The 11,672-nt window shown below is 41.9% G+C and overlaps 1 protein-coding gene and 1 pseudogene across 4 annotated transcripts in view; one reads left to right on the top strand and one right to left on the bottom strand.

Annotated features, from left to right (window-relative positions):
- Positions 1-11,672, top strand: part of IFT122 (intraflagellar transport 122) — a 73,376-nt gene that overhangs the window by 3,197 nt on the left and 58,507 nt on the right. For all 4 annotated transcript variants that reach the window (XM_029917195.1, XM_029917196.1, XM_029917193.1 and 1 more), the window contains exons 2-4: positions 3,915-3,981; positions 5,311-5,395; positions 10,880-10,958. In XM_029917195.1, coding sequence (XP_029773055.1) covers positions 3,915-3,981; positions 5,311-5,395; positions 10,880-10,958 — 231 coding nt within the window. The remainder of the gene's footprint in view (positions 1-3,914; positions 3,982-5,310; positions 5,396-10,879; positions 10,959-11,672) is intronic.
- LOC115273303 lies at positions 9,498-10,391 on the bottom strand (annotated as a pseudogene).

Genomic DNA, 11,672 nt, shown 5'->3' with positions numbered 1-11,672 from the left:
TCTTTCTCATAAAAGGTGGCAGATGGGTAGAGAGAGCCATTCTGTAGTGTAATGAACTGTTCTGCAGCCTGGTGACCTCTCTACCCCTGGGAATGTCCAGAGTCTGGATGGCCATCTGTAGGGAATTCTTGCCATGGTGGGGGAGTTGGACTACATGACAAGTTCTGGAGTCTTTCCCAATTCTGAGTTTCTAAGACCTTGTCAACCTTAAAAATAAAACTGCCAGTTATTCTGCCAGCAAAGTGGGTTTATTCAGGAGTGGGAGAGCAGTTGCAGCTTGGGACAAGCAAACTATGGTGAACCATAGGCAAGTCCAGAAACCAGGAACACTCTCTTATAGAGGAAAGAGGGGAATTGGGAAGGGCTGTTATAAACAAAAAGTTCATTAAACTGGGAGCTCAAAGTGTAGTGGCTTTTCATTGGCTGAGTTGTGACAGTGTCTCACTGGCTGGGCTGTTGCTGGGCAAGGAGAAGGGTCTTCCTTCATCTAGGGTGCTGGGGCCCAGGCTTCTTCCTGTTGAGTCTTCAAAGGGCTGCAGCCAGTGGTACACGATGAGAGCTTCCTCTTCTGTCCTCAGCTCCATTTTAAATGAGGTTTCCTTTATTTGGTTTCATAGTCTCGTGATGTAATTAAAGACTGAAGGGTTCAAGGTAAAACACTATCAGTTTGTTGACTATATTCATTTTGTGTCTAGGACAATGCCAGGTACCAAAGGCCCATAAATGTCTAAAACAGGGTCCTTGCTCTTAAACTGCACAGGACTATAATTAAGGGGACAAGATAGTATTTGAAGTGGTGTAAAATATACAAGATTATGTAATTCAGAGCTATGATAAATTACACAGATCCTAAGTACATTAAGAGTTTAGATTGGGGTAAGTTGAACATTATGTTATACTTTAGGAAGGCTAATTTCAAGACATTTATTATTTATTTATTTATTTATTTAAATGTTTGATTTAAAAAATTTTCTTAATGTTTACTTTTGAGAGAGAGAGAGAGAGAGAGAGAGAGACAGTGAGACAGTGTGAGCAGGGGAGGGGCAGAGAGATGGAGACACAGAATCCAAACCAGGCTCCAGGCTCTAAGCTGTCAGCACAGAGCTGGATGTAGGGCTTGAACTCATGGACCATAAGATCATGACCTGAGCTGAAGTTGGATGCTTAACTGACTGAGCCACCCAGGTGTCCCAAATTTCAAGACATTTAGAGAAAACAAATGTTCATATCTGAGAGGAAAACAGTAAGACTTGGCCCAAATCAGAAATGCACATGATTTTCTCAGAATTCAACCCCAAATGATCCTTGTGAAGAAGATCCCCACAGGAGCCACTTTAATGAGCTGAGATTATCCACAGTGCAGAAAGGGAGCCACATGACCATGGATGACTATAAAAGAGAGGTGCACATCCTTTCCAAAATCTGGTACTTCATGACAGCAACCCACAGGTGTCAGGTGCTTGCCTAAGGGTGGCCTGTGCACTCAGAGGTGGGACGGCAGCTCTCCTGCCTTGTTTTGTAGGTGAGGACTTAAGCTTGGACAGGACAGCAGTTCTGGCCCCAACTTCCCTCTGATGTTCACTTCACCACCCTGTTTCTCCTCATTGTGATACACACCTAGCACATTTCCCCCTTAGGTTCAGAGAAAGAAAGCCCAGGAAACAAGGCCCAGATCTGTTACCAACTAATAGGGAGGAATTTGAAGAACTCAGTGTCTGTGTTTGCTCCTATCAAGAAGGATGCCCAACTGGAAAGGATGTAATAATCATCAGCCAGCTGCTGAAGAATTATTATTATTTTAAAAATTATTTTTATTAAAGGAAGCTGCTGTGGTTGACAGAACTTATATAAAAAAGCTTTTTGAATTCTACATGTAATGCCTTTCCCCCCCATTGATAAAGCATGAACACTGTTGCTAATTATATTATCAACTGTGGCATATGCTAATAATAATGAAAATAAGGGCCACACGTCATAGTGGTTAGATCTTGGGCTTTGGAGTCTGACTGCCTGGTGTGGAATTCTGGTTTCACCTCCACTCAGTAGCAGTTTATTTTCTGGCAAGTTCCTGAACTCTGTGTCTTAATTTGTCTCATTTGTGAAGTAGGTATAGGGTTGTGAGGATTAAGGGAGCTAATACATGTAAAGCATTTAAACTGTACTTAGCACACATAGTAAATAAATGTGCTTAATAAATGTTAGCCACTGTTATTGCTAAAGTATAACAGAGGGCTGTCATATTTGACAATAGTTCAAAGAGAGTAGAAGGTAGTATAGCACTGACTCCACAGTCAGACCCAAGTTGAAACTGTGGCCCTGCCAATTGCTGGTCGTGTAATATTGGGTGAGGTACTTGACCCCTCTGAGCTATGGTGTCCTCAACTACAAAACTGAGTAATAATTCTTACTTCATAGAATTGTGAGGATGAAATGAAATAATGCATTGAAAGAACTCAGCACAGAGTATCTTTGCAAAACACTCCTAGTACTCTTACCCGGGGTCTGTATTTCCAGATGACTGCAGGTATCAGGTAAACTTATCCCATGCTAAGCCTTTACAATAGGCTGTCGTGGCAGTACTGCCTAACACATTTTTATTAGAGTCACCTGAATTAATGAAATCCCCTACATAGGGCATTCAGGAATCATTGCAATATGGCTCCAGCCTGTTTTTCTAGCCTCATCCCTCCCTACTGCCTTGCATATGGCCAAAATTTCAGTCAAATTTGATTATTTAGATTATATGCTATTCCCCACCTTCATGTCTTTGCTTGTTCTGTTTTCTCTGCCTGAAATGCTGCCCCCTCCGAATCTCTTGCAGATCTCAAAAGCCCTATTTTTTTCACATACTTTTTTCTTTATGAAGCTTTTCCTCATCCTTACTCCATGTCTTCCTCTGCATCTTCCTCATTTGAATCCTGTAATATCTGTTTTAATGTACCTCCTATAATCTTTACACAGTATTATTCTGTATTCATCTAATCTAAGAGGTCACTGATTATAAAATACCATTTTAAGTACCACTAAGAAAGCAAAAAATGCTTCTAGTAAGCTGACCCATCATCAATTATAAGACACATTTCCACCTCAGATATTTTATTTTTTATTGTTTTCAGTTTATTTTGAGAGAGAGAGAGAGAGAGAGAGCAAGCAGGGGAGGGGCAGAGAGAGAGAGAGGGAGACAGAATCCCAAGCAGGCTTTGTGTAGTCAGTGCACAGCCTGATGTGGGCCTTGAACTCACAAACCTTGAGATCATGACTTGAGCCAAAATCAAGAGTTGGATGCTTAACTGACCAAGCCACCCAGGGGGCCCTCTCCCCCCAACCTCAGAGATTTTAAAATGTGAAAAAAAAATGTATGCTCAGAGTTGATGATATAAGGTAGTTATTTGTGGATGTGTCGGAGCCCTATCTTCCCCCTGGATGGTAATTTCCTTGAGGGCAGGGAGCAAGTGTAATTTACTCATTTTGTATCAGTTACTGCCTAGCAACTAAGAGGCATTCATTAAGTATCCAGTTAGTTGGAAATAATAATGATATTTTAATAAATGTCCAATTTTTTCAGAGTCATGTGGATTTAGTAGCTCTCACACATTCTCTCAGTATGTGTAGTCTTTATAGGAGAGTTAGTGCCTTCAACTGTTGACCCTTTGAATCATCTCTGGCGTCTGGCTTCTGGGCAAGTGGAAACTGGGACATGAAGCTAACTGCTGAGTAAATTGTGATTGAATGGGCTGCCAAGGTGCGGTGGTTGAACGGAATTTGCAACCAAATGCAATTCTTAGCCATTATTTTTCTCTCTCATACACAAGCAGTATTTCATAATGGAAGTAAAGTTTGCTTTCCTGGCCATTAGCAGACCTCATCATTTTGGTTCCTAATTGTCCTTTTGTCTTGTCTTGTCTCCTGTTTAGTATATATGACCTCGCATTTAAGCCCGATGGAACGCAACTGATTGTGGCTGCAGGAAACAGATTACTGGTAGGATTTTGTCTGAGTTTCCTTTTTAAGTGCTTTTTTCCCTCTCCCTCTTGTAAGTGCTCTGAAATTTGACCCTTTTTTTTTTTAAGATAAAAAAGGCAAGGGCGGAAAAACCAGTCATTATTTTTAATAGGGAAGGAAATGGGCTATTTAAAACAGGTAAGTAAACTGTCTATCAGATAGGAACCTGTGAACAATACCTCCTTTGGAGTCATTAATCTTTCCCTTTTTACTTTGAGACACCCATGAAAGAGTTGAAAACAATTAATCAAAATGCCTTTGAAACCGGGCTAGTGTCAGTTCATATTTTGTCCCCTTGAAAAATTCAAGCAGCAAGACCGAAGGGGCTCCCTCCCTGAGAAGTCAGAGAGCTTGACCCCAACTTTTAGGCATTGGCCTACCTAAACAATTCCATATGGATGTTGCCCTTTGTTCATATTTTCAAAGAATATAGCTCCCTCTGGAACTTATCCCAGTATATAAAAGTAATTTTCAGAGGACTCTTTATGTTTGACCTAAAAACCTTTGTATGATCTCTCCTTCCTCCTGCGTAAGTCCACTTCCCCTTGCTCTGTTGTCTCTAGATATGCAGACGGACTTATTTCCATTCTCTTTATGGTAACTACATAATCTTGGTTAAATTGTTCTGCAGACTTCTTGCCAGAGTAAACAATCCAAATCTTTTTACTTTTTTTTCATAAGTTATCTTCTCTAACACTGTTTCTGGAGGGTTTTGCCTTGATTACTCAGATAGTGTGTTTTTTAACATACCCACACATTTATAGATGTTACAGTGCTACAAAATAGCCTAAATCCATGTTATACTGGGTTTTATATTTCCTCTGATTTGCAAACCCGGAGTTCAGGTCTATGATTTTCAAACTCTCGATAGCAAATATGAAACATCTCTCTAGGATGCTGAGGCTAGAGGCAGGCTAGTACTAACATTTAATTGTGTTATAGCTGGCTCTTTGTGTGTGTAGGCTTTGCTTGGGAGGGTCTAGCTTGATTGGTCGTATATCCAAATTCACATAAGTTGAATGAACTTTGTAGTGAAGTTCCACAGAGTGAACTTCTGTTTCTCAAGGATTAATGATATGTTCCTGGCCGTGTAATCCACAGAGTTGAGACCTCTACTTTTTGGGTTTCTCCACTTTGAGTCACATTCTTTCTGGTTTTTTGGTATAGTTTTTACTTGATACAGATTTAGAATATTGACAGATCTTTTGTCATTTAAACAAACAAGCAAAAAAAGCAGCAGCAACCTACAGGAATTCTGACTAATGGATGTCATATGGATAATCTGTAATTTTGTGTCTTTTTTGCCAGGTTTATGACACTTCTGATGGCACCTTAATTCAGCCCCTAAAGGGACACAAAGATACTGTGTACTGTGTGGCATATGCAAAGGATGGTAAGAGGCCGTTCTGGTTTTATACTCTCTGTAATGGCCTCATAGCTACTCATTTTTCTCCTTAGTCACTCCTTAATTATTGTTAGTAAGCTAATATACAACTTGCAGTTGCAGAAGATAGTTAAGTCTCCTACTTCATTTCAGTCATTCAGGTCAATAAGTATTTGTTGAGGGCCATCTATGTGCCAGGCATTATTCTAGGTCCTTGAGATAATTAAGTAAATTAAATAGTATGCTGGAAGTAGGGCAGAATATGGGGAACTGAGAATGCTGGGTGGGGCAGGGGATGGGGATGGGAATGAATAGGGTGGTGACAGTGGGCTTATTGAGACAGGAACAGATGAGCAAAGTATTGAGGTGGAGAGGCAGTGAGATTCTGATAGTGGGCAGCCAGAGGAAGAGAGCTCCTTGCAAAGGGAAAAACCATTGCAAAGGCCCTTAGGCGGGAGTGTGCCTTCCAGGGTCTTTAGTGGAGAGAGTCAGGGGGAACAGTAGGGGATAAAGGTAGAGAGGTAATAGGTATGGATGGGGTGGCCAGATCATGTTGGTTGTTATAAGGACTTTGACTTAGATTCTCAGTGAAAACGGGGACCACTAAAGACTTCTGAGCAGAGGAGAAATCTGATTTGATTTATGGGTTTTATTTTAATGTTTTACTTATTTTTGAGAGAGAGAGACAGCGTGAGCAAGGGAGGGGCAGAGAGAGAGGGAGACACAGAATTTGAAGCAGGCTCCAGGCTCTGAGCTGTCAGCACAGAGCCCTACACGGAACTGAAACTCACGAACCGTGAGATCATGACCTGAGCCGAAGTCGGACGATTAATCGACTGAGCCACCCAGGTGCCCCTGATTTATGTTTTAAGAGGGATCTCTTTAGCTGATGTTTTGTAAACAGCCTGCAGGAGGTGAGGGCAGGGAGACAATGAAGAAAGCATCATTAGGCAAGTTTTGTAACACTAGTGATGGTGGCTCAGACCTCTGTGGGAGCAAAGGAAATAGTAAGGAGTGGTCAGATTCTGGATATGGTTTGAAGGTGGAGCACATAGGATTGCCTGAAAGATGGTTTGTGTGGTGTGAAGAAAATAGTCAGGTATGACTCCACGGGTTTTGACCTGAGCTACTGAAAAGGTTGGAGTTGCTTTCCACTGAGATGGGGAAGGTGTCAAGTAGAGAAATTTATAGTGGAAGATCAGGAGTTCAGTTTAGGACATGTTGAATTCGAAACATTGATGCTGGAGGAGAGAGAGGAAGGACTTGCCATGACAGAGTTGTTGAGTTAGTAAGAGGAGATGGGCTCTATGACCTAGATGGGACATGGTGGAAAGGTGGAAGGTACAACCACGATGTTGGCAAATGGGGGCATGTGGTATTAGAAATCTAGTGGAAATTCTTTTCCATTCTATCAGTAAAGTAGGAAGCCATGTCACCTGAGAGTGAGGATGGTGGGGGAGGTATCAGAGAGTTGAGGAGAAAAGAAAAACTCGAAAATTGCCACTTAGGAGCATGGCTGAACAAATAAATGTACTGTGAAATCCCAAGTAACACGAAGGGCCCACTTGAAGCTGATTATGAATTGAAAATGAGATTCATTGGTGTGATTATGTCTTTTTCTCCCCTACTTTGAGCTGCATAGATGCAGGGACGGTGTGGTGGAGAGTTGGATTTAACCAGATTGGTAGGTTTGCAAGCACCTCTGAAGATGAAATAAGAGGGCAAGGGAGTGGATGATGTATGCAAAGCAGTGATTATGTACATTGACTTTGAACTATCGGCCATTGTAATGAGGGATTAGAGGACCACAAGGGGCTGGGCAATGGAGAGGTTCTGGTAGACTAGAAGGGTTACTGGATGTGGTGAGGTGACAAAGAGGAGAGGTGGCAGTCGAGAATGGGTACATCCTCTGTGTGGGATTAGTGGAAAGAACATGGGCTTTTGAATGAGATGGTTCTAAGTTCCACTCCCAAAGGTTCTGGAAGCTGGAGGTAGTTATTGAGTCTCTTTGAGTCTCAATTTCCTCATGTGTCAAACAGGTAAAGGATGAGAGGCACAGAATTGGGATGTTATAGTGCTTGAATGAACCTTGGAGAACATTCAGGTTCCAGGTTTTTAACTTCTTTTGGATGATGAACCTTTTTGAGAATCCAATGAAAGCTCTAGACCTCTTCATAGAAAAGTGCACATTCTTCCTATATACACACAATTTTGTGGGTATAGTTGTAGTCTCATCTAGCCCAATGTCTTCATTTTAGCCCAACATAAAGACATGGAAAAGTCAAGTAACCTGCTAAGGTCATGTAGCAAGTTAGTGGCAAAAATATTATTTCTTGCCTCATGGTCAAGTGTACTATGCCACAGTAACCACGTTTTTCTTCTTCTTCTTCTTTTTGTTTTGTTTGTTTTGTTTATGTGCATGTTTGAGTTCAAATTCAGAGTAATGCCATGAGAAGACATTTGGGTCTCTGGAGTTTATAAGCCTAGGGACTCTTTGGCTTGCTTTGCCACCAGGGCCCTTGAGGACGTCAGAGTGTGGTTTGCCATTAGTGGGATTTGTCAGCGTTTGCAGAGTCCTGTCACACACAGCATCAGGTTTGATCTTCCCAACAACCCTCTGAAGCCCTCGGGGAAGTAGTTCTCAGCTCCTCTCACGGAGGAGAAAACAGGCTTGGAGCAATTATAGGTGACAGTGGCAGAGCTGGGCCTGCCCCGGGTCCTCCAACCACAGAGCCCAAGTGCCTTCTAGTACTTCATGCTGCCTTGTCATGACACTTACATAGTGATTCAGAAGTCTTTTAATTCCTCTAAATTGGCCTTTCCTCCTTGGATCTAGAAAGGGAAATACTCTCAATTATGGTATTGCTCTTTAAGTTTGCTTGTTTCCAGTGTCTCCCTTAAGTTTAATAAATATTTAATGAACAACCATGATATAAAGGTGTGTAAGAACTAGTTTTTTGGCTCAGAAAAAATGAGACAATATGAAGAAATAATTGTAATAATAGCTTATATATATATATATATATATATATATATGTACATATATATATATTTAGCATTGATTCTGTTCTGGGTATTGTCTGAAGTACTTTAATCTCACTTAATTGTCACAACTGTGAGGTGAATACTGTTGTTGCAGCCATTTTTCAGATGAGGAAATGAAAGCACAGAGATGTTCAGGAACTCATTTCAGGTGCTGCAGCTGGTACCTTCACTGGGAATTCCAACTCAGACTCCAAACCCATAGCCCATACTCTTCATCACCTGCTGTCTTGCTGTCTGCCAGTGCTGGGGCGGAGCGACAGGGATAATAGCAGATCAAAGCAGCTGCTGTGTATTTGGTGTGGTTGCGGCAGTCTCACCCAAATATCCACAGTTCCAGCCATCGTGAAAGCTGTTTTTCAGATATTTTAGTTGTCCCCCCACAGAGTCTCTGAGGAAGGTGTCATTATGCCTTTATGTGTCAGATGTAGAAGCTCAGAAAACAGTGACTTGCCAGAGGTTGGCTTCTACTTGCCTTTAGAACAAAGTCTAAAAAGCCTTAACAAAGGTTACAAAATCTGTCCCATGATTAGCGTGCTCTTGGTTTTTGGGGTAGATTCCTGTGGTTCATCGCTTGCATACAACACCCAGTGTTCATCCCAACAGATGTGCCCCTCAATGCCCTATCACCCATTTCCCCCTCTCCCCAACTCCCCCCATCAACTGTAAGATTGTTATTTGTATTTAAGAGTCTCTTATGGTTTGCCTTCCTCCTTCTCTGTAACTATTTTTTTCCCCTTCCCTTCCCCTATGGTCTTCTGTTAAGTTTCTCAAGATGCACATATGAATGAAAACATATGATATCTGTCTTTCTCTGACTGGCTTATTTTACTCAGCATAATACCATGGTTAATTCTTTATTGTCATCTCTCACCAGAGTAGGTGAAGGCTCCCTATATATTGTTTGTTGCCTTGATGCCCTGCCCCACTTCTAAGTACCACTTGCAGATTTGCAACCATGTAATTAATAAGTAATTCCTTATTATATGTTGCTTCTTTCTAGTCCATTCTTTCATGATTTTTAAAGAATTTTAAAAACTTTAATACAGTTCAAATCAGTGTGCCAGGTTCATTTCAGCTCCTTCACTGCCAGTCCTGGGGGAGGGACTGCTTCTGTTTCTCTTCTTTCTCTTTGTCTGTGATGACCAAAGTGTAAAGGGATCTACTGTATCAACCTTTAAACTTCATGTTATCCTTATCCTTATTTTATTTTATTTGTTTTATTTTTGAGAGGGAGAGAAGGGGACAGAAGATCCAAAGTGGGCTCTGTACTGACAGCAATGAGCCCGATGCGGGGCTCGAACTCACAAACTGTGAGGTCACGCTCTGAGCCGAAGTTGGACGCTCAACCGACTTAGCCTCCCAGGCACCCCATAGTTATTTTTCTTGATCTTGATGGATTTGGCATCCTTTCACCTGTCTGTGAGCATAAAGTCCTTGATTTCTTCAATTTGGCAAGGCGTGGATACGAGGGCCTCAGGGGAACACACAGCCAGAACCACCCAGGAGACTTAGTCCATTCCTTCATAAAGCCCAAGTAGTATGGACATGAAAATCTCATTTGTTATTCTTGCTTAAAGCCTTTCTTTGGGTCGAAGAACAAGATGTTGACTATGACCTGGAAGCTCCTGGAGATCTATCCCACTTCCCCCTTGGCTCTTGGGCTGCTGCCTCTCAGCCACTCAGACATACCAGGCTTTTCTTAACTCAGGGCCTTTGTGTATCTTTTCTATCCAGGTAGATGGGTCTTTCTACCTGGCTAAGTTTTGCTCATCCTTTAGGTCTCAACTGAAGGTTCTCCTCCTGAGAAGCTTTCCCCTCATCTAAATTAGGTCCCCCAGTTATTCTCTTTCCTAGGGCTCACTTCTTAGCACCTTATGTTCGTGTTGGATTAAATTCATTCAATGCCTACTTTTTCAACTCCACTAAACTCTGTGAAGGTAGGGATTACGTGTGCTTTCATTGCTACTTAATCCTTAGCATAGAACATGATACTTAGCATGTAGTAGGCCCTCAATACATCTTTGCTTACTCAGTGCTAGACAAAGTAAAATTTGAACCCATATTTCCTGAACTGCCATCCAGTACTGATAAGAAAAAGAAGTAGAGAGGCACCTGGTGACTGAGTCAGTTCAACAACTGACTCTTGATTTTGGCTCAGGTTGGGATCTCAGGGTGGTGGGATTGAGCCCCATGTTGGGCTCTGTGCAGAGTGTGGAGCCTGCTTTAGATATTTCCTCTCTCCCTCTCCCTCTCCTTCTCCTTCCCTCCCTCCTCACCTTTGGTCTTCTCCCTCCCCCCTTTCTAAAAAAAAAAAAAAAAGTAGAGAAGCTGCTAACACTTACTAGTTACCTTAAAGAACTAGTTTTCTAAGAAACTCCTTTCTAGGAAGTACTCTTTTGGAAATGCTCGTTTAAAGCAAGTGTGAGTTTTCTTTTTTAAAACTTTTAGGCAAGCGCTTTGCTTCTGGATCGGCTGATAAAAGCGTTATTATCTGGACCTCAAAATTGGAAGGCATTCTGAAGTACACGTAAGTAACCATTTAGGTGTGCAGTATTATTGGTTTGGCTCTTATTGAGTTACTGTAGCAAAAGCCCCTTAGAAATAATATAAGGAAGAACTTTTTTCTCTGCCGTTGAGTTTGAGGTTAAGTTACAGATAAGAGTATATGGTGGGTACAGGAAAGTTGGGTTGATGAACAAATGAATGAACATTTCTTGAGCACAACTTGCCTGGCCAGCACTGAGCTAGGTGTTTCCATGTAGCTCAGTTTAGTTAATCTGACACCACAGATCCCACCTGACTCCATCCTGTCCCCTTCTAATGCCCCCATTTCAGGGAGTAGCCTCCCATCCACCCAGTTTCAACAGCTAGAAACTTGGAGTCAGCGTGCACAAGGCTTCCTCTCTGCAGACACTCTGCTCCTGTTCTTCCTGTTCCTCCCCCAGGCTCATCCCCACGTGCTCTGCAGATCTCAGGCTCGTATGTTGCTGCTTTGGGGAGCCGTTCCTGCCCCTCTAGACTCAGTCAGGTCTCCTTCCTGGAATTTCTCACAGTTGTAGTTTTACATTTATTCTAGTGATTGATGGATATTTCCCATCAGCCTGTAAACTCCATGAAGGCAAACATGGCATCTATTTTTGCTTACCCTTATGTCCCTGATGCCTAGTGCAATGTCTGGCCCATAATGAGTACTTAACACATGATTTTTTTCTTTTTAATTGTGGTGAAATGCACATAACAT

The sequence above is a fragment of the Suricata suricatta genome, chromosome 12 (assembly GCF_006229205.1).
Source record: "Suricata suricatta isolate VVHF042 chromosome 12, meerkat_22Aug2017_6uvM2_HiC, whole genome shotgun sequence".
In the NCBI taxonomy this organism is placed as follows: Eukaryota; Metazoa; Chordata; class Mammalia; order Carnivora; family Herpestidae; genus Suricata; species Suricata suricatta.
Note: the sequence above shows the minus strand (reverse complement) of the source record. Positions and strands in the feature narration are given on the sequence as shown.